General features: G+C 45.5%; 1 protein-coding gene across 9 annotated transcripts in view; it reads left to right on the forward strand.

The window, feature by feature from the left end:
* Positions 1–23552, forward strand: part of DENND1A (DENN domain containing 1A) — a 542106-nt gene that overhangs the window by 464268 nt on the left and 54286 nt on the right. For all 9 annotated transcript variants that reach the window (XM_027104912.1, XM_027104915.1, XM_027104916.1 and 6 more), the window contains 5 exons: positions 9168–9272; positions 9645–9732; positions 11656–11696; positions 14030–14101; positions 15326–15382. In XM_027104912.1, the coding sequence (XP_026960713.1) occupies positions 9168–9272; positions 9645–9732; positions 11656–11696; positions 14030–14101; positions 15326–15382 (363 nt within the window). The remainder of the gene's footprint in view (positions 1–9167; positions 9273–9644; positions 9733–11655; positions 11697–14029; positions 14102–15325; positions 15383–23552) is intronic.

The raw sequence follows: 23552 nt of genomic DNA on the forward strand, positions 1-23552 counted from the left end.
CAGGCAGGATAAACCCAAGGAGAAACACACCGAGACACATAGTAATCAAATTGACAAAAAATAAAGGCAAAGAAAAATTATTGAAAGCAACAAGGGAAAAACGACAAATAACATACAAGGGAACTCCCATAAGGTTAACAGCTGATTTCTCAGCAGAAACTCTACAAGCCAGAAGGGAGTGGCATGATATATTTAAAGTGATGAAAGGGAAGAACGCACAACCAAGATTACTCTACCCGGCAAGGATCTCATTCAGATTCGATGGAAAAATCAAAAGCTTTACAGACAAGCAAAAGCTAAAAGAATTCAGCACCACCAAACCAGCTCTACAACAAATGCTAAAGGAAGTTCTCTAAGTGGGAAACACAAGAGAAGAAAAGGACCTACAAAAACAAAATCTTAAAATTTGTATGGAGACACAAAAGACCCTGAATAACCAAAGCAGTCTTGAGGGAAAAAAATGGAGCTGGAGGAATCAGACTCCCTGACTTCAGACTATACTACAAAGCTACAGTAATCAAGACAATATGGTACTGGCACAAAAACAGAAATATAGATCAATGGGACAGGATAGAAAGCCCAGAGATAAACCCACACACCTATGGTCAACTAATCTGTGACAAAGGAGGCAAGCATATGCAATGGAGAAAAGACAGTCTGTTCAATAAGCGGTGCTGGGAAAACTGGACAGCTACATGTAAAAGAATGAAATTAGAACACTCCCTAACACCATACACAAAAATAAACTCAAAATGGATTGGAGTCCTAAATGTAAGACCGGACACTATAAAACTCTTAGAGGAAAACATAGGAAGAACACTCTTTGACATAAATCACAGCAGGATCTTTTTTGACCCACCTCCTAGAGTAATGAAAATAAGAACAAAAATAAACAAATGGGACCTAATGAAACTTAAAAGCCTTTGCAAAGCAAAGGAAACTACAAATAAGACAAAAAGACAGCCCTCAGAATGCGAGAAAATATTTGCAAACAAATCAATGGGCAAAGGATTAATCTCCAAAATATATAAATAGCTCATGCAGCTCAATACTAAAAAAACAAACAACCCAATGGAAAAATGGGCAGAAGACCTAAATAGACATTTCTCCAAAGAAGACATACAGATGGCCAAGAAGCACATGAAAAGTGGCTCAACATCACTAATTATTAGAGAAATGCAAATCAAAACTACAGTGAGGTATCACCTCACACCAGTTAGAATGGGCATCATCAGAAAATCTACAAACAACTACTGGAGAGGGTGTGGAGAAAAGGGAACCCTCTTGCACTGTTGGTGATGGAATGTAAATTGATACAGCCACTATGGAGAAAAGTATGGAGGTTCCTTAAAAAACTAAAAGTAGAATTACCATATGACCCAGCAATCCCACTACTGGGCATATACCCAGAGAAAACCGTAATTCAAAAAGACCCATGCACCCCAGCGTTCACTGCAGCACTATTTACAATAGCCAGGTCCTGGAAGCAACATAAATGCCCATCGACAGACAAATGTATAAAGAAGATGTGGTACATGTATACAATGGAATATTACTCAGCCATAAAAAAGAACGAAATTGGGTCATTTGTAGAGACGTGGATGGATCTAGAGACTATCATTCAGAGTGAAGTAAGTCAGAAAGAGAAAAACAAATATCGTATATTAACGCATATATGTGGAACCTAGAAAGATGGTACAGATGAACCAGTTTGCAGGGCAGAAATAGAGACACAGATGTAGAGAACAAACATATGGATACCAAGGGGGGAGAGTGGCTGGGGGGGGTGGGGGTGTGATGAATTGGGCGATTGGGATTGACATGTATACACTGATGCGTATAAAATGGATAACTAATAAGAACCTGCTGTATAAAAAAATAAAATGCAGTTGGGTTGGGACTGCTGGTGATAAATGGGGCCAGATTCTCTGGCTTTCTTTATAATATTTTTTTATTCTTAAGTTTTTAAAAATGAGTGTTGATTGGTCTGGGTGCTGTGCTGGTCACTTTCACCTACACCCGTGGTTCTCAACCTTGGCTACATTAGAGTCACCTGGGGAGTTTTAGAAACTACTGAAAAAGTGCCCCGGGTGATTCTACTGCATGGCCAAGGTTGAGCATTGCTAAATACACTATCACATTCATCCCTGTTTAACCCCCCAGCTATCCCCATGTGACAAGTGGTGAGAATGGGGATCTGAGAGGTGCAGCTGTTTGCACACAGGGGCAGAGCTGGGACTGGAACCCAGCTCTGTGTCCCACTCACCCATCTGCCTCTTCTTGGAGTGACTCAGCTGTTGTCCGTTGCATGCCAGCCGTGGGGAGTAGATCAGAGCCTCCAGGAGTCTGCAGTGGGCTGGGAGTGGCCAACAGGCACAGGTGGTGTTGGTGTGGAGGCTTAGAGGAGGAACAGGGGCGCCCTCTTCACCTGAGGGTATCAGGTAAGGTTCTCACAGGAAGTAACGTGAAGAAGGAAGCCAGAGGAGTGAGAGTGTGTAAAGTGGTTGGGGGGTGATCGACAGTCCAGAATTTCTGGAAGGGAATGAGTTATGTGGAGAAAGGTGGACAGCATCGTAAGCAGAAAAACATCAGCTGGGGAAGGTCACAAAGAGCCTTGAGTGTCATGCTCAGGAGTTTAGAAACCCCACCTCCGTCAACCCACAAACTTGCCTGAAGCTGTTCTATGCTGCGCAATCAGATGGCAAACAGAGTCAATAACCAGAGTTCCTACGGAGTATTAGCCTCTGAAGGGAGAGGGGAGAAGAGAAATGTGAGGCCAGGTGGGCCTCACTGGTGTATGGTGTGCGACTGGGGCCCCACGCTCAGAAAGGCCTGTGCCTGGTTTATGCTCTGCCGTCACCGTCTCGAAATTCTTAGTACCTTCAAACTCGTGCTTTGTGAATGAAGTCCGATGGGACAGTAGAGCATGTGCAGGAGCAGAGGAGATCTGCACAGACACCCTCCTGGGAGCCTTACCTTCCTCCTCTCACAGAGCTGCCCCAGCCCACCCAGTGTGAGTGGAGCTCACTTGCAGGGTAAGCGCGTCAGTGTCTGTGGCCGAGGCACGGGGCACTGACAGCCCCCAGAGGCCTCACTCTGCGTCAGAACCAGAACTTCTTCACACTGAGAGAAGGCAGTGGTGTTCTAGGAAGCACCAGTGACCACGGAAATCTATCACATTCCTTACTCATCCTTGTGTTAGCCAACCGCTTCTTGGGAAAAGGATGACATGGAAGGAGAGGAAAAGGTGGGGAAACCGTGGTCCCTTTTCCTTTCTCATCAGTAAGCCGAAGACAGAGAGTGTTAATAAAATGTGCGTATATCAAGAACTGAAATTAAAACAGTTGAGTTAGTTTTGCGCAGCATTTCCACTGTCTGGTGAGAACAAAATACAAATGCATATATGATTTACAAAATACGATTCCACATATGTTAGCATTCAGAACTGGCATTGCACGATAAAAGCTGAACAATAAAAGCTATGCTAATAATTTAAATTCTTATTTTTTCTTTACATGGAATGACATTAAATAGCAAACTTAAAAAACACCATAAAGGGTCTAGAAAGAGACCATGAAAAAAGAAGAAAGCTTCATGTTGTAGCACTCAGCAGCGCTTTTTCCTGCACATTCACTTTGCACTGGGTCCCCTAAATTATGTTACCAGCCTCAGCAAAACTCAGTCTCTGCCCTCAAGAAATGGTTATTTGTGCAAAATTTATTTGCTGTCATCTGTCTTAATCTTCTAAGCAACCCTAAGAGGTGGGCCAGCCTTGAGTAATTGTTGCAGATGAGGGAAGACAAGTCACTTGAGACCACGTGGCCAGTATCATCAGAGTCCAGGTTCAAGTCCAGGTCTTTCTCACCCCAAGACATGTTCTCTCCCCACCATGTTGTGTTACCTCAAATGGATCAGAGTTCTTTTTTAATTTTTTTAAAGATGGCTTTACCCCAAAAAACCCAAAACCAGCCCTCTGGTGTGCCAGTTGTCACGCTGTACTGTACTTATTTGTTCTCTGAATTAGGCAAGATTCCTTGGTAACAGGAGCTTTTCTTTTTTATTTTTGTTACGGAAAATTCAAATATATACAAAATAAATAAACTATGTATCCACTGCCCAGCTTCTACAACCATAAACATTCTATCATTTAAAAATTTTTTAATTATGGTAAAATATACGTAACATACATTTTACCACTTCAGCCATTTTTAGGTGGACAGCTCAGTGGCATGAAGTACATTCGTGCTGTTGTGCAGCCATCACCACCATGCATCTCTAGAACTTTTTTCATCTTGCAAAACTGGAAGTGTGTACCGTTTAAGCAACAGCTCCCTGTCTCTCCCGCCAGCCCCTGGCAACCACCATTCTACTTTCGGTCCCTATGAAGTTGACAACTCTAGAGATAAGTGGAATCAGACAGTATTTGCCCTTTTGTTGCTGGCTTATTTCACTTAGCGTAATGCCTTCAAGTTTCATTCATATTGTGGCATGTGCCATAAATGCCTTCCTTTTGAAGGCGGAGTAATATTTCATTTTATGTATATTTTGTTTATCCATTCATCTGTAGACATTCGGATTGCATCCATCATTTGGCTTTTGTGAATAATGCTGCTATAAACATAACATTCTGCCATTCTCGTATCATCTCTACATACCTTCATCTACTCCCCACCCGTCATTTGATTATTGGTATTACTTGTAGGAACTGTATTTTATTCATCTTTGTATTCCCCTAACTCAGAGCCTGGCACACAATAGGTGTTTTAAAAATGTTTGGATGGATGTGAATCTTCCAAAATTGTCATTTTTTTAAAATTTAAGCAAGGTCCATAAAGAGTGGACACTTCCTTTTTTCCTTAGAATTTCCGGGTAAATGTGCACATAAAATTTTGATAAAAATTAAATTTGTGAAGGAAAATAAGAATTTGATACTTTGAGTATGGATCCGCAGAACAAGGAAAGATGCCAAGGAATCTGATGGGAGATTTTATTTTTATGCAAGTACCCACAATGCTGTGGATAAAAGCCATTTATTTCTGGAAGTTATCAAAAACCTTTGGAATCACCAACTTCACCTGTTAACTTAGATGGACTCATTAATAATGGAATTTCCAATTGATTCCATGTGTCAAGAGGATAAACCAAGAGTAAAACTTGTCTTTCCATAACAAAGTCCTTGATAGGGTTAAGCAGCTGTGTTTAACTGTCCTTCGGGTCATAGATGGAAAACTCTACTAATGCGATCTGAGCTTGAATGCTCACGGCCTGACTTGCCTGAATTAACGTCACTATCAGTCAGTAACCCCAGCGCCTAGAGTGTCGCCCAAGAAGACAAGAGGTTTAATCCTAACAGGAGCCTAACAGGAGAACTAAATCGGCACTTCTTGTAAAGGAGGGAATTAACGAGACACCTTGCCTTCTCCCCTCCGCTGCAGAGAGCAGAGTGAGGGCAGCCATTTCGACCGCAGGAGGAGTGGACAAGTGGGTGCAAATGGTTAGGTGTCCAGTTGGTTCCATGACAGAAGGAGCACCTCCTTCACGACGCCTCGCCTACTCCCTCCCGGGAGTTGTTTGTCTCTGAGGGGCTGGTACTCTGAGTGTCCACTAGGAGAACATGAGGGGCTCCCACTTTAAAGAGAACGCTTGTGCTCCCCAGCAGGTGTCCAAGAGCAAGCAAAGCTGAGGCCCCAGAGAAAACCCAAGTCTACAGCAGAGCGTGCACGAGATGGCTGAGCTCTGGAGGCCACCTCGTATTAAACCCCGACTCTGCCATGTGCGGGTCATGTGACCTCAGGCAAGGTACCCTACCTGCTGTTCTGTAAGGTGAACCGTGATCATTGGCATTTCCTTAGAAGGTGAGTTGTGCAGGGGAATGCGCCCTCTGTGCCTGCTGCCGGTCAGACCTTTATACGTGACTCTGAGTGACAGTGCAGGGTTAGGGTAGAACAGTTGCCCCGAATGGGTGGGAACGGCTCACCTAACTGACTCACCCCTCCAGACTCCACTGAACATGCCGACTTCTCCTCATGTGTCCGCACCCGCTGCCCTGCAAGGACCAGCCTTTTCCTCTCTGACTCCAGTGCGTATTTTGCTACCCAGCCCAGCAGCACGACACTGTAGCCAGTACTCGTTTCCATGTCCAACCGACACTGCTGATGTTGTTCTTTAAGCTCTCTGCGGAAAGAGCCCCCCTTGTCGACGTTTCCCCTGAGTCTTTCCCATCCGTGCCCATGTCCTTCTGTTCGTTTTTATGGCGCAGACATCTGACCAGGGGATGTCATCTCCATTAAGTAGACAACAGGCCCCCAAATGTTCTTGTCTGCCCAAAGATGAGATTCTTTCTGCTCTCCTACAGCTAAAGCCTGCCTCAGGCTACTCTTCCATGCAAATTCGGTTGCAGACTCTCTTGAATTCATTGGTCTCTCGGCAGATTTCTCCTTCCTGGCAACACTGGGCCAAAGCTCCAGGAGTGAATGCTAACAGCTCCAATGAGCATTTCCTCTGAGCAGCTCTAAACTCCCTAGACATAAGCGTCACTCAGCCTGGCCTCATACTCTGAGACCTCTCCACCATCAGACTAAGCGGTGTCTCAGCCACACAGAGATCGCAGGGCTCATGTGACAGGAGCCAGGCCAAGCACATTCTGCAGCTCTTTAACCAACATCCTCGAGCTTCTACCTGGGGGCTGGCTGCTGCACTGTCCCCAGGGAGTATAGTGATGCGTCCAGCAGGGCCTCTGCCCTCTCGAGCTTCTGGTCACAGGGACACCACTGAAGATTACCCAGCACGCAGGGTGCACAAGGCACTGTGGGAGCACTGAGCAGGGGTGAGTGACTGCCGCACACAGGCCTGTGTTTAAAGCATGACAGTCCAGGTGGAAGGAGTAGAACTGGCAAAAGCACGGAAGAAAGTGGGAAAGGACATGGCCTGTGATTAGGAGATACCTCTGAAGCATAAGGTGTACGGGGGAGCATAGGAAAGTGACACAAAAGGACTCTGGAAAAGCGAGGACTCTCTCAGCTTAGGAAAGGTTTGTTTGCCTTGACTAAGGAGCAAGGACTTGTTCTTTCCTCCACCGCACAGGAGCTCGCGTGTGTGACACTTGCTGTTAGACAAACGGGGACTGTTCCTGCCCCCATGAAGCTTATAGTCTAGTGCAAGAATTAAATAATCACAAAAATGTAACATCTCCACCATCAAAGTTCTTGAGTAGGATAGTGACATGATCCAATATGCATTTTAGAAATCACTCTGGCCAGAAGGATTGAAGTGGACGGGGAGGAACGAAACAAGAGAGGGACATGAAGCTGAACGTCCACCATGGCAGTCAGGCCCGTGCCAAGGGATAGAGAGCAGGGGACAGACAGATGAGACGTTGCAGTGGGAAAATGGGAAAGACTAGGGAATTGATAGGTCTGCTGTGAGTAGCTATGGATAATGATAACTTCAGAAAGAAAAAAAGATTTAGAGTGCAGTCCAAATGGGATAGTAATTGGGAGTTTTGGCCATTCTGAGTTTGAGGTTCTGGTGGGCCATTCAGGTGGAGATGGAGACATGTGGGTTTGGGACAAGAGACGTCTGAGCTGATGGTGTTTATCAGGAGTGATCAGTGTACGGGGGACACTGTGCTCGTGGATGAGGCCTCCTGGGGAGAGAATTAATTGCCCTGCTGTGGTTCCCAGGGTGAGGAGCAACACGTCTAGGCCACAGGAATGGAATTCCAGGTGGGCTTCTGTTGGTTCTCACTAGCTGATCTTTCCACTGTTCAGCAAGGAAGGTATAAATCCATGCCAAAGTAATAAATGTCATGAAAACCCTTTTTCCTGAGGAACTGGTGTGTGTTTTTTCCTCGCGGACAATATAACATTTGCATTGTTCCCTTCTTGCTTCGGTGGCAGCCGGGAAGCTCAGAGCTAATTTTGTAACTGAATTTTAGAAACCATATAGGATCTGCATATCCAGATACTATTTTCCCGAATAAATACGTTTTACATATTTATGTATTCTCCAGCGCTGATTTTTTTTCTTTGTTTTAGGTGCTCATGTAAGCTGCCTCAGATTCTTTGTAAAATTAGGTGAGGTGTAACTGTATAAAAATAAACATTCCCCTCACCCTAGTATTTTAGGGTCATCCTTATCACCCTTGAGCAGTAGGTCTGCCCAGTTGCTGAGCTAATATTGGCTGGATTTAAGCAGGAGGGACTCTTGGAATTTACAGCCGCTACACAGTAACTTTAACACTCCCCTAACTCATTAAAGCAGGATAAAAGTAGAGCTTCAAACATCTGTGTTTGCCACCAAGTCTGTGAAGGGAGAGGTACCTTTAATTTAGTTCAACATGTAAAAGTCTGATCTTTCAGAATTGAGAATACACTGTTGAAATTAAAGACTTGTCTGTGTAGATGAGTACCACATACCTTCAAAGGAGGAGTGAGGTGCTGACTACAAAGATGGGTGGTTTTTTAAGCTCAGGGTGTCTCTTCTTGACTCATAAAGTGTAGTCCTCATCAAGCAGCGTAAGCACAAAGTTGACTGGATGATAAATCTTATTTTTGATCATCCCTGGTTTTTAATATAATTAATTATTTTAAAATTATAACTCGCTACTGGTTAAGCTCACTCTGTAAATAGTTTCCACACTGCGTTCCACGGCTGGTGCCTTAGGGACTGCAAAGGGGCAAGTGGGGGGCGGGGTACCACCCAGCAAGGAGAGCCCAGCCTCCATTCCTGCCCCCAGCCCTCCCAGAGCAGCTGGGCTGTTGAATGCGGCAGGTCTCCTTCTGCCTAAGGTGCTGTCCAGAGAAAGAGTTCCTCTCCTGAAAGTGAAAAGAAGAGTTTGGAAATTATCCCCCCCCGAAGGGCACATCCCACTAACTTGCTGTTGGGGTGTGCCTGTGGCTGATATGGAAGGGGCGGGGTGGGGTTTGGAATACTGCCTTTGGTTCCCACCCTGCCTCTACCCTACGACCTTGGGAGAAGTCTTTTCCTCTCTGAAATAACCTCCTCATCCAGAGTAGAATGCCATCGAGCATAACAGCCACTTCACAGGTAAGTGAGGGTTAGATAAATCAGCAGATGTAGGAGTGCCACCTAACAGAGTTCAAGCACTGATCTCTCTCACTCCATCCCTCTAACCCTCCTCTCCCCGTCTCATCTCTGTCTCCCAGGAGGAGCCAATCACCTTTTGCGAGGAAGCCTTCGTGTCCCACTATCGCTCCGGAGCCATGAGGCAGTTCCTGCAGAACGCCACACAGCTGCAGCTCTTCAAACAGGTGCCCAGCACCCTCGCCTGTTCTGCACCTGGGTCCCTGGTGGGGTTTCTGCAGCTGCCTCCACTCTAAGCACTGAGGCTGCAGGCATGGGGGGAACGCAGGCCTCAGCCCAGAGAGGCCCAGAGTCTGGGGAGGGAGATTGGGTGAGAAGGGAGCTCAGCCACCAGACGGAGCCTTTGCAAATATGCCATGCAGGTTTATAAGTTATCATAAACACGCAGCGAGTTTTTCAGAAACTCGCCTTTTTAAGCTCACAATTCCAAAGACCCTTTCCTGTCTTGGTTCTTTGGTCATCTACTAAGGAGCCCAGCTGAACGTCCTTTCCCCGTTCCTTTGCACTAGCTGTTACGCTTTTGTTCTTTCTTTGTATAGTTTATCGATGGTAGATTAGACCTTCTCAATTCCGGTGAGGGCTTCAGTGATGTTTTTGAAGAGGAGATCAACATGGGCGAGTATGCTGGTGAGGGCATTTCGTTTTTCTTTCTGAGCTGTGGGCTGTCTGTGGGATTGGGGTGTGTTCGCTAGGAGCGGCAATGACTTCTTTTTTCCTTCACTGGGGATTAGAGAGACTGATTGCAACCTTGGCCTTGAAGTGTTGGAATTCCTCTTCATGTTCTGATGAGAGGCACACTGGCCCATCTGAAGTCCTCTGTGCTGGGGTCACTTGCTTCTCCTGGGTGGGCGAAGTCTAGGTAACGTAGTGGCCTGCACGATGCAATGGAAAGCACATGAGGAATCGAATTAGGACACCAGGATTCACTGCCCAGCAGTGAGAACTTGGTCGAGTCACTTCACCTCTTTCAGCTGAAGTGTTCTTATCTGTGCATGGAGTGTAACGGTGCCTACCTCACAGGAGTCCTGTTGAGATTAAATCAGAGACCCCAAGGAAAGGTTTGTGCAGTCGCCCAGGACAGACCCTGGCAGAGGATCGCAGCTTAGTCGATGTTTCTTTAAAATGTGAAGATCATCGTGGGTGCCCTGTCTCTGCAGGCCTTTAGAACCAGAGGAATCATCCTCTCATTTTTCAAAGGAGGCATCTGAGGCCCAGAGAAATGTTAGTGGCTGACCCTGCCTCCTGAATCCCAATCTGGCTGCCTTTCCAAGACCCAAAGCCTCAGTCTCTGTCAGCAAAATAAAACTAAATGCAAAACAATAATAATCACACTGCTAGCCCCCTCTTATTGCTGGGCGTGTGTCTGGTCTCGACTGAGCTGATAATCCAACTGGCAGTCCATAAACTCATAGAGCCAGGTGTGATCTCACCTACAGACCCCTTTGTCAGGCCCTACCAGCCTGTGCTGCATAGAGAGCACAGTAATCAATAAAACTGGTGTGTGAGTCGTTGATGAGCATTTCCTGGACATCTACTGTGTCCACAGCCCTGTACAGTAAGAATGGGGGGCCCAGTTCTGCCCTCAGGGAACTTTTAGACTGATGGGAGAAAGCTCATAACTAAAGACAAATACAGACTAAGCCACTGCAGGAAAAGGAGCAGACGCGGGGTTTTGTGCGGGTAGAGCAGGGCTCTATTAATGCTCACTCTGTAACATGAGGGCTTCACAAAGCAGGCGGGTTTTGAGTAGCGTTCTAACAGTTGAATGTGGGTTCTGGGGAGAAGACAGGCTTTATGTGTTGCTAAACTAAGTCTAGTCATTCGGACTCCTAGAAAAGCTGTCTGCTGATAAGACCTACTTATCCCACCAGATAAAATGAATCAGTTCCTCACAGCACCTCCTTTTTCTTTCCCTGTCACTGCTTAAGCATGAGAAGGGCCGAGTGTATGTCCAGCAGTGTGCTTACACTGGACACACGGCCCTGTGGTTCCTGCCCTGGTGTGGCTCACAGAACTTTAGAGAACGTGGACCTCTGAATGGGTGTTACCTATTCTAGAGGGCTGTTGAGAGGAAGGAGTAAGAGAAACTTACAGAGGAAATGACTGAGCTGGTCCCTGCAGCAGAGAGAGCAGGGAACGGTGGCCAGGCAAGGGGAACAGCATTTGCGAGGGCATGGACGGCTTGGAGGAGGTGTGGCCAGGGAGCCTGAGGTTGTGCAGGATGGAAGCACAGGATGGAGAGGCAGAGGGTGGGTAGTGCCAAGACAGGACAGGGGAAGAGAGCGGGGTTGCTAAGGGGCCCGACTTCTATCCAGTAGGCAAGGAGGAGGATTTGGGTTTGTACTCGGGGCGCTGATAGGATCAGATCTCACTTTGAGAAAGGAAACCTGTGGCAGAAACTCCTTCAGGGAGTGGTGCATGGGAGCCTCCACGTGATTCCCCAGATTTTGAACTTTCCAAGTCCTGCATGCTGAAAGCAACTTGAGGAACTCCTGAGGGCATACACATGACTTCTTTAAATACCAGCTTCTCTGCTTCTTCCTTCCCCAGGGAGCGATAAACTGTACCACCAGTGGCTCTCCACAGTCCGGGTAAGTGTCACCCCCGCAGAGGCACCTGGGCCCCTCCTTAGCCTCCTGGCAGCCCTCCTCTTCCCTGCCACCCACCAGGCCGTCATTCGGCCCAGGGCGCTCTGTTCTCCCAGCTGAAGATGCTTTTGCTTGTAAAGCCAGGCCGTTCTCGGGCCAAGGATGAGACTGTCCAAAGCCATCCCTCGGTGAGGGTGATGAGAGCCAGGGGAAGCGTCCGTGTCTCAGGAAGCAGGCCAAGGCGTGTTGAAAGGATGTTGCCATCTTAGAGCATTTTGCGGGGTCTCCTTCTAGGGCCAGACCAATTGGGAACTCTTCATGGGAAAACCAAAAATTCGTGCCTCTTGCTGCTCTGAATATGTTTCACCGCAAAGGCTCCTGAGAGGATGGAAAACGCATCCCTGAGAGTTTTCATCCCCTCGCTGTTGTTGTGAACAGTTTTTTATTGTGTTGGAAGCCAGGTGCTTAGGGCTTCAGAAGCCACTAAAGAATTCAGATGCTTGCCTTTCCTTTACGTGGGTTCATGAGTGAGTGTGTACCAAAGGGCTTCTGTGTGCTGGGCGCCACGCTGGGTGCTGGGGAGACAGTGGAGAGCAGGACGCAGGCCCTGCCCTGGGGGAGCTCCCGGCCTTACTGGGGAGGCAGGCACATAGACGGGCAGCTCCGACATAGTGTGACAAGTGTTCTCTCCTGCTTGTGGGCCAAGTGCGCTACTGCCAAGGCAGGTTCCTTGGAAGTGGCTGCAGTGGGCCGAGAGTAAGCAATTCCTCAATGAAAGGCTTCTTTTGTTCCTCTCATATGGCCAAACACGGCACTTGGCAAATCACAGACAAGCAATAAGGACTTGTTGATTGATTGATAAAGGGAGTTTTAATACTCTAAAGAACCATTGAAATAGGATACTGAGTAATTTTGGAAAGCAGTGTGGAATATGTGAGTGGGTGAAAATTTCCTATTATCCTACAACAGAGAATGCTTTCTAGGTCAAATTTTGAAGCTCTTAATTAAAGCTCAAATTTTCTAATGCAGGCGGTTACCAAAAATTGTGCTACAAGTTAATCCTAATAATTACATAGCGTATCTTACTCTGTTGTATACGCACTGGATCAGGTCTCTCTCTCCATTCAGATCAGCTGGAATTACCACAGATCTGATTATGTGATGCATTTGGTTAAAAATCTTCTGGAGTGTGGACTCCTTGTGCTGGCCCTCTGTGGGCTGACCCTGTCTGGCTCTCAGCCCCACTTGCCAGTCCTCCCGCGATGCACGGCCCTTGTTACTCACAGAACACACCATGGCTTTGCAGCTTCTGCACTTATTTATGTGCTGTGTCCTGTCCCTAGAATGTTCTTATCCTTCCTCTCCCCACCATGAGCTCCTACTCATCCTTCATGGACCAAATATTTCATCCTCGAAAGCCTTCTCCGCCTTTCCACACAGTGAGCTGCCACCACCCTCCTTGTGCACACGGCCAGTGCGGCTCTCACCATCTTGGGTTGCACTTGTTTACCCCCCAGACTGGAGGTCTTTGAAGGCAGAGACGGGTCCTCCGGTGGCTCGGTACCCTCAGAGCCTAAGCCAGGACGTCCCCACAGTGAGCCCTCACAAAACGCTTCATCCACATGCGTTGCCTCCTCTGTGTACTGGGAAAGCCTTCCCTCCTCCTTTTGCTCCCCTGCTCTCCTGAAAAAACAGAGCCAAAGAATCGGTGTGTCGGATTTATACTAAAATATAAACAACGAACGTCTGTGGCTATTCATTCTTTCCCTTTGTCAAGATGTATGTGTTAGGGAGGCAGCCTACCACCGTGATTTTTAAAAAACAACACAGAAAACCAGGGTGAGGAAAGAAGGGTTCATGGCTTAAGGTAGCCACAGTAGCCGGATAATCTTGCCTAAGTGGGCCCCCAGTTTCCTGCCCTGGCTCGGTGTTGGTTAGAGTCCATTGTTATTAAACTTCCCTTAATGTTGTCCGTGGTAACTGGAACTTCTTGAGAAGCTGTAGATCACTCTGAGGAAACCCTTGCCTCAGAGAGCCTGTGACGAGCTTTCCTCCCAGCCAGCAGACAGGCGCCAAGCAAACTACTGAGCCTGGGGTCTCCCCGCTCAGCTAGTTCATCTCCATCCTCATTCGCCACCCGCTCCCATACCCCCCCAGAGGGATTCCGCCGTGGCGGTAACTTAATTGCCCGGGACCAGTCACCATCTAGGGCTGTTTCTCTAATTAAGTTACACACTTATGAAATGTGGCTTAACTTGATTAAAGAGAAGAGGTCTTTGTTGGTGTTGGTCTACTATATCTTCAGTCCAAATTGCTAACTGGCGTTTTTATTATAGAAAGGAAGTGGAGCAATTCTGAATACTGTAAAAACGAAAGCAAACCCAGCCATGAAGACTGTCTATAAGTTCGTAAGTACTGGTCTTGGTCTCAGGATCCCAACAGATCTGTTCCTTAGCATGACGAGACTCTTAAATAGTCCTGATCCTATGTTGCAGAGATGGTTCGGGGGCTGCTGTGTAATTTCCTAAAGCTCTCAATGCTCTTAGAATTATTTGGCATTGATGTTTTATGACCAGGTCAGTGACATTTTTAATTTAAAATGTTTCTACACACAGTTGCTGCAATAGAGAAAAGGGAGGCTACTGGTTTTAGCTTTTAAAATGTAGACAGGGTGGCTAAAATTCAGGCTGCTCCACGCCTACATCCCTGAGAACCAGAGGTGTGGTCTGTCAGGTGTTCTGGCAGACCTTTCCTACACGTATCCTTGTTAGAATGTTAGAATAAAGCAGCTCCTTTACAGGTTACTGAAGAGTGCTCCTGGTGGGACACCCCCCCGAATTTTTGTCCCAAATTCTTCATCATCTCTCTCATCACTGCCCTATATAGGAAATGCATTGTTTGTGAAACTCGTGCCCACAGCAGAGTGAAAATAAGAGAACACACCAGTTCCCGATGCTCCATCTTTTACGGGCCTCAAGTATTTTTTCTCATGATTTCTCTTGCTTGCTAATTTGACTCTGAGCCACTTAACTGGGGTGGTTTTGTTTTATTTCCATTTTTAATTTTGTTAGTCCTTTCTGTGCTTAAATTGTAGCTATTTTAATGGGGCGGGTGGCTGCCAAGAGAACCACACAGGTCTTTGAATGACAGAAAATAAAAGCCAGGGTGTCTGCCGAAATGAGATTTAAGAAATGGCACCAGAGGAACCCAGCGATGTGTCTGTTCAGCCTGGGCAGAAAATTGGTCCTGAGGCCCTGCCCTGGTGAAGTGTAATAGATATTCTGAATCTTGCAGCTGAAGAAGCTTCTGCTCTCCTCTTACTGGTAGCTGTCACCAGGCTGCGGAGATAAATAATTACAGAGAGCAGAAGAAGGGCTTCGGAGGGGGAAAAAAAATCAGTCCCATCAAAATGCAGAAAATAAAATCTCTGTAGCCTCTTTAAGGGATTTTTTTTTTTATAACCTTTCAACATTGTATTTGTTTTCATAGCCATTATGTTTTCAACTTGATGATCCCATTTTTCCTTCCTTTTTCTAGTAATCAGAGAAGGTGATTCACGATGGACTGAAATCAAGCATAGTCCCTGCTGGAAACAGAGAGGGAATCTTAACTTAAATTAATTTTTCATGCAGGCAAAAGATCATGCAAAAATGGGAATAAAAGAGGTGAAAAACCGCTTGAAGCAAAAGGTACTTGAAGTTCTTATTCAAAATGTATAAGCACCATGTATGAAATGCGTGGCCACAAAAAAGTACGATGTGATCAATAGAGGCTGTTTGATACAGTGTTGTTAGCACACTTCAAAATGCATTACCAGCTGTCCGGGAGTTTTCACACTGTTATAAATATTCACAGACAAAAAACTGTCTTCAAATAACATTAAGACTGGCTTAAACCCACAAAGGCAAGCAAGTTCAGAGTTACCACTGTCAGTCTGTCCCCTGCCCGCCCCACCGGGCCTGAGCTTCACCAGGGTCCATACAAATTGGCTCGGCCTCCCCATCCCGGCACCACCACCTCCTACAGCTGACCTCTGCTCCGGGGCTGACTGTAACCAAAACCAAGAAGCATCTCCAGGAAATGACTGCCATGGTTCTGGCACGCGCGCGGCCGCCACACAGAACAGGGCACAGAGGGTGGGTTTGAGGAGGACACTTCGGGCTCTACTCACAGTTCATGTGTGAGACTCAGAGGGGCAGGGAGAGGCTCTGATTGTCTTCTCGGACCATCAGTAAAATTGTATAAAATCATACAAACTACATCCTGACTAAGAGTCCCCCTACCTGATTCTCTGGACTTGTACAGAGAGGTTCATACAACAGAGAGGGCATCTTTATATTGTTATGAATATCATCGTCATTAATAGCATTGCCAGCCTTCGTTAAGCCCTTTCTAAGGATGGTCCAGGCCAGGAGCTTTCACATTTAATCCATAGAACAACACTGGGGGGTCTTATTCTCATTTCATGTGTAAGGGGACCACAGTTCAAAGGTGGCGTAATTTGCCCAAGGTCATGCTGTTCGAGCCTGGCAGAGCCGGGATTCGATTCCAGATCCATCTACCTCAGTGTTTGCTCTTACCACTCTAGTATTTCATACTGCCTTCCTGAAACAAGTGTTTTGTTTTCCAGAAGGTGTTTGAGATCACTTATTTGATTATTCCCACACCCCCGAAATGTACCAGGCTAATAAGGGCCTTCGTCTGTCTCGGCAGTTTTTTAAAAATTGAAAGCAGTTTTAATTTTAGGAAGTCAGAAAGGACCTCTCATTAACTTGAAATGGTCAAAGGAATTGATTCCTTAACTTTAATTGCAAAATAATTTGTTCTGACTAAGATTCAAATGCTTAGTTTCAGCTGAGAGTGAATTTTTAGCAGCTGAGATTCAAGTCCTGAAATTAAAATCTTGCTAATGTAAATTCACATAGACCTTAACTGTGGTCTGTTGCACCCTGCCAGAGACTGGCAGGTGGAATTCTTTACTTGGATGTTATTTAAGTCCCTAAATATACCTTTTTATCTCCTATCCCAGTCACATGTAACTGAATTGGACTGCTGATATAAAATGGAGGGGCAGGGAGCTCTCACCAGATTTTTCCTCCTTGATAACTGCATCGGGCTAGTATTAGAATATTACCTAAAGTAAGCAAAGAAAGGGTCCCTCCTCAAGCAGAGGACACGTGCGCCTCCTTGGTCAGATCCACTCTCTGCAGGCCATTGCCTCCCTCCTCGTATGAGTAAGCATCGGGCCTTAAGAAAATCCCCTTTTTATGATGTGTAACATTTCTGCAGATAACCAGTTAAGCTCAGGTTTTTGATGTTGTTCAAAGGTTCACTTAAACAATCTAGATCACTCTCCTTCACGCCATCTCCCTTTCCTTTCCTTCCCTTCATGGTATCTGAGGCAGAGCCTTTTCTCCCCTTCTCCTCTTCCCCCGCCAGTCTTTTCAAGAATAGCTTCAGGAGATAATGTTCTGTAGAGAGTGTCAGTACATTTCAGGTGACACAAATGGTGACGGCATTTCATAGAAATGCGGCTTGTCACCATCGGACTGTTGACAGATCTATTAGTGCACCCTTTTCAATTTTCACTTTTCCCCCCCTTCGGTTTTACAGATTTCTTCAGACTTGATATTTTGCAGTTGTTCTTGGAAGAGCTATTTTGTAATTGAAACTCTAGCATTGTTTGGGACAGATGGGACCAGGTCTTCCACAGTGCTGCAGCTCCCCTTCCTGAGCTAATTTAGGATTTGGCTTTGTCTGACCTCTCTCAGTGCGGTAGAAAATATTTCCTTGGCTTTTTTGTTCCTCTCCTCTGCCCCTTCCCCTTTACGTGGCAACATATCTGTGTGGCTCCCTAGATGCGTCCAATACAGACATCTCAAGTTTGGTTTCTGCTATGAAATTGAGGCAATTCCCAACAAAGACCCAATTTTCAAATGTACTGGGTTGCCACCTGGCCTCCTCTAACTCTGCATAGCAATGGTGACCCCTCAGGTATAATCAAGAACCCAACCTTGCCCTCTTCACTCTCGCCTTGGGTTTGAATTGCAAATAGAAAATGTGGGGCTGACCTGTGGAGAGGTCACCATGGTGTGTGGAGGGTCCATCTCTAATACGACTGAGCAGGGCCCCTTCTCCATCCCTCGTTCATTTGTGCTGCAGACTTTCAAAGCATCTGAAAGAGGCGCTTTCAGGGTATCCGTGTGACCATTGGCAAATAATTGTTAATAGAGACTGTAGTGTGGCTTTATTCCATACCTGCTCTGCTTCGGCCCAACAACAAAAAAAGAAGGAGGGATAACACATTTCTCTGGATAAATGGAACAAGGTGGTCAAGTTCTTCTATAGCTTGGCCTTCTTTGAAGTTTAACTTGCTCAAAATTAGGAAGAAGAAGAAATGGCAAAGAATGCTACCCAGCCGTCGCTTTCTAAAGGGAGAATGCAGTGCTTTTGTCCAGAGCACCTCCCTGCCAGAGCTGGCCTGCAGGAGGATGCTGTGTGGCTGGGCTTGCGGCTCTCAACAAATCGCATTCTATTGCAGCGCCGTACGCAGCTGGCACCAGAATGCCCTGTTTTAAAAGCAGTGGCTGCACACACATTCTTTCTCACCTACAGAAAACATTAAGATATTTACATAAGGATGTCATTCTTTTGCCTGCCGGGGAACCCCTAAAAAATTATCTTTTTTCTTCAGTATCAAAATCAAAATGACTGAATCAACTGTGTCCATTTCACAGCCCCCTTTTTTTTTTTTGGCCGCACCACACAGCTTGCAGTATCTCAGTTGCCGGACCAGGGATTGAACCCGGGCCACAGCAGTGAAAGGGCCGACCAAGTCGTAACCATTGGACCACCAGGCAATTCCCTCACCGCCCTTTTTAAATCTTTGATCTTTTAAAGATAAATTGAGCTTGTTGATTTAGAGTCTGTGTGATTGAAGGGAGCAAACTCACAGTTGGGTTAGTGAAGGCTTGAGTTTCTGGCTAAACATTTCCTAGTGTATTGAAGAGAGTGAGGAAGCACGTGTAGGGCAGGGAGATCCCGGTAGACTCTTGTAGAACAGACGTTTTCACACCGTATCACACAACTGTCAGCTCCCTGTCTCCGCTGCAACCTCAATCACAGACATTCCAACTCTGGATACTATTTCGATATCAATATTCATATTGTAATTTGCATTTGCTGTAGTGTGAAGTAGACTGGAAAAGAAGGGCACTGCACAAATCCGAACATGGAGACCAGCAAGCTGAGTCAGAGATGGGAGGCCTCGGCCTCCCAGGAGGCTTTAAAGCTCCCCCCTGCAATGTGGAGTGGTGTTTAGGCTTCTGAGGCAGATGGATGAACCGAGTTCAGTGCTGGTTGTGTAGGATGTTAACTGTGTGACATTGAGTAAGTTACTAGACCTCTCTGAACTTAGTTTTTCTCATTTGTAAAGTAGGGGAAATACAGATTTTTACTGGATTGTTGTAAGGATTAGAAGAGGTAATGGATTTAAACAGCAACACGTAGTAGCCACTCGGCAAGTGGGAGTTACCATCCCATCTGTCCTCTCACATCCCACACCTGGAGCAACCAATCTGTCCACACACCTGTGGGCACAAACCCTGAGAACATGGCTGGCGTGGGATCCTCTCCCTTTTGGTCCTCCACACACAGAGTAGTCTTCCAGGCACCCTGCTCCCTACCTCCCCTGGGCCAGGAATGTTCTCCTGGAACCTCTGCCTCATGAAGTCACATCCTCAGCTCCTTCACCCCAGCTCCCACCCAAGGCCACACAGAGCCCCCTTCCTTCTCTGGGTTCCTGCCTCCAGGCTTCTCCTGGGGACTCTGGCCCTGCCTTCTCCGCAGACAGGTGGAAATTAGATCCCAGTCATGATTTTTTATTCCAGCTTGGGGAAGGTGATACGAATCGGATTATTTTCTGACTCCTTTGCTTTACCGAGGGATGGGAACTAATAGTGTCCCAGCTCTGAGCCGAGCTGTGGAGGCTCCTGGGAAGAAATCGGCCGCCCTGCAGTGGCCTCTGATCTGCAGCTCTGTCTAGTGTCTTCCTCCTGCGTGACTCTTCAGGAAGGAACAGATTTACACTTCCCACCAGATTCATGATTTTGTTTTGTTTTTTGTTTTAATTTTAATTTAATTTAATTAAGTTATTTATCTTTGGCTGTGTTGGGTCTTCGTTTCTGTGCGAGGGCTTTCTCTAGTTGCGGCGAGCGGGGGCCACTCTTCATCGCGGTGTGCGGGCCTCTCACTGTTGCGGCCTCTCTCGTTGCAGAGCACAAGCTCCAGACGCGCAGGCTCAGTAGTTGTGGCTCACGGGTCTAGTTGCTCCGTGGCATGTGGGATCTTCCCAGACCCGGGCTCGAACCCGTGTCCCCTGCATTGGCAGGCAGATTCTCAACCACTGCGCCACCAGGGAAGCCCTTGGTTTTTTTTTTAATGACACTTTGAACATTTACAAATGAAAAACATGTTTGTTGGAGAAAATTCAACAAATCCGGCAAGCAAAAATAAAATAACCTCATTTTATAACCTGCATTTTCACTAACTGTATCCTGACCATTTCTCAGACCACTAAATGTTTCCTGCACATGTTGTTGTTTTAAATGGCTACATATAATTTTATCTGATGGACATACATACATTCATTAATCCCATTATTGGACACTTTAGTTCCCATTTTTTCTAGGCAAACGTCCTCATAGGTAAATCCATGCGGGAATTCTTAATTATTTCATCCAGATAAATTTCTGGAAGTGGAATTAGTGGGCCAAAGGCCCTTTACCTCTTGTAGGGTTTTGATAGGAATTGCAGTTTGTGTTCCTACCAGAAGGGTATGAGAGTGCCCGTTCTCCCATACTCTTTGCTGATGGCATCTTAGTTAATTCTTGGAACACAATTTCTTTAATCGTGAGCACCAGGAGTTGTGGTTTTGGATCCCTACAGTGTGTAAGGTCTCTACTGGTACCTACAGTAGAGGACGTAAACGGGCCCTATTTCTTTCCTGACTAGGGCTCCTCCCGCCCTGCTCTCTAGGACCCTGGGAAGAAGCAGCCATCCTTCCCCAGGTGGAGGAAATAGTGAAGACGTTAACAGACTGGTGGGGCGAGCTACAGGACTTTGTAAGAAGCCTTGGGCACCTTTGGCTCGTGTAACTAAAGAAAATTAGCGTGCAGCGCTGCTTACTGATGCACAAGCACGTGTGCATATTGGACACATTTGCCTTCCAAATGTTCAATTCAACAAAGATTCGTCAGAAAGCATGTACTATATCCCAGGCTCTGGGGCAGAGAACCCAAACCCCAAGGCATTCAGGCTACAGGGATAAGATAAGTGTGCAGGTAGTACACAGCACGGCAGCTTAGGATCAGTGTGACAGAGGGGTTTCTGAGGACGAGGTCACACCTGATGATGTGCTGAGCACCTTCTCAACTCAGAATACCTTCTCTTGTGCTATTGTCATGGGTCGATATGGCATAAATGCCAGAAATCACGTTGCTCTGGGCTCCTCCACTTTCTAGCCGTGTAGCCTTGGGTAACTTGCCCTCTCTGAGCCCTGTTTCGTCACCTATAAAAGAGCGATAATCCTATTTACCTTGTGGCTCTTCTGGAAACTAAGTGTGATAGTGAAGGTCAAGGGTCTGGAGAAGTGACTTCAAGTAGTAGACACCCAGCACAGGGAAGCTCTTCCTTTTAGATGGTGCTTTTTCCATTTTGCAGGGAATAAGGCTCTAACGTTCAATTTGTGCAGGACTTTGACATTTTTCAACGCTTCCTCACATCTCGTCTCATTTAACCCATTCTCTTAGTAGCTTTGAAGTTCGCCAAGCAGACGGTGTCCGTTGCAAAAATAAAGAAATAGGTGCAGAGAGGTTGAGTGAATTGGAAAGATCAGACAGGTAGTTAAATGGTAAAAACAAAACCTAAGAAATTTTTACTTAAAATTTTAACTTAAAAACTTAAACTAAGACATTTTTCCCAAAACTACCACAGACATTTTTAAAAATAGTTATCATCTTATAGTTTTCATTACTATCAATATTTTCTTTCTAGATTACCCTACTGCTTCATGTCTTTATTTTTTTCCCCAACCAATCATACACACATGCAATATTTTTCCTGAACTAAAAGTGAATTTTTTTTTTTTTTTTTCCTGTTTGGCTTTACTCAACCCCTTATGTCTGTCCTCTCAGTAACCCCACTGTATCCAAAATGCCTCTTTTGCCCTTTGTTACTTTCTGACACAGAAGGAGCCCCTCCCCGTCTTTGTTCCACTTGACCTGAGCACCTTAGGGCAGCCCCTTTCCAAGAAAGCTTTTTCTAATTGGCTGGCGGCAACTTCTCTCATCACTGAGCCTCAGTCAGGCTAAGACTCGGGGGCCACTTGATGCAAGCCCTCCCCGCACAACCAAAAGGTCACCATTTCCCTGTGTTGTTACCAAGCAGTGCAGAGACTCAGCTGGGTGTGTGGAGTTGAACATACAGAGAAGAGGGGTGGGGGAGGGATCCCTATTGTTTATTTATTTTTATTATTAAAGTGTAGTTGATTTACTCCCTATACTTTATTGAATACCTTATTAGTAGGTACTCAGTTATTATTATTGAGTCCTGTATATAGGACACTACTGAGTAAAAATGTTCAAGACACGTATGTTGTTTAATCTCCTTTACTCCTCATAGCTGCCATAGCTCCATTTTACAGATGAGGAGACTGAGGCTCAAAGATGTTACATGTGTTTCTTCCTTAATGCATTATTATTTAGTAAGGGATCACTTTCATCCATGTGTCACCGTTCTCTCTATTTGACTAAGTAAGAACAGCCAGTTGTCTTTTATGTGCAGAATTTAATGAGTACTAAGGGTGTGTGTTTTGTTGACCAAAGTGTGTATTTGTTTTTGCAATGAAAATCATTGGAAACTGTATTTATTATTTTATTCTAGCTGTTATTTTTACTTAGAAAAAAACAATGATTTAAATGTTTTTTACGTGCACATTTAATCTCTGCCTTGCTTCAGTGAAGATTTAAGCAAGTTTCATGACTTGAATAAAGCCATATGATCCACATTGCACAACTCGGCACCATCCACGTCCCAAAGGACCCATGGGTACAGTCAGCTGCCAGCGTTAGGCAGAGGAGCCATTACCTGCCTGTGGCACATTGGGATTTTTCTTTACCTGAAAATTTGACTTCATTCATCACAAGCACAGATTAATTGTAAATTTCTGATTTAAAAAAAATGACATTGGCTCCCTAAGTACTCTCCAGGTCATAGAATCCTAACTTAGACTTCGGTCTCTTTCTTCATTCTCTGCCAGAAAGACTAGGGCTAAGAAAGAGGGAGCAGAAACACATCGTTTTCACAAACAGTAACATCATCAGTAAACAAATGTGGAGAAAATGTCCACACTCACAAATAATCAAAGTAATGCAAATTAAAACAACAATGAGGTCTGATTTTTCACCTCTTAAATTAGCAATACATTTTTAAAACGATGAGGCTAACACGCACGGTGAAACGGATAACACATCCATGGCTGGTGGTTGGTGTAAATTGGAAAGCAGTTTGGTAGAATGAATAAAAAGCCTTAAAAATGTTTATGTCTTTTGATCAAGCAGTTTCATTCCTAGGGATTTCTGTAAAAGAAATAATACAAAAGAAAGAAAGACTGCAGTGTTTATCACTGTGATATTTAGATGTTTAGAAAGTTAAAAAAAAAATTAGGAACAATCTAAATGCCCAATAGTAGTAAGAATGGTTTATTAAATTATTGAGTATCTGCTCAGTGAAATATTATGCATCCATTAATTATCATTCTAATGACTATGGAGCACCGTGGAGATGCTTATAGTAGAAAAA

This window comes from Aethalodelphis obliquidens, unplaced genomic scaffold, assembly GCF_003676395.1.
Source record: "Aethalodelphis obliquidens isolate GAN/ISIS:26980383/991018 unplaced genomic scaffold, ASM367639v1 scaffold7, whole genome shotgun sequence".
NCBI classification, from domain to species: Eukaryota; Metazoa; Chordata; class Mammalia; order Artiodactyla; family Delphinidae; genus Aethalodelphis; species Aethalodelphis obliquidens.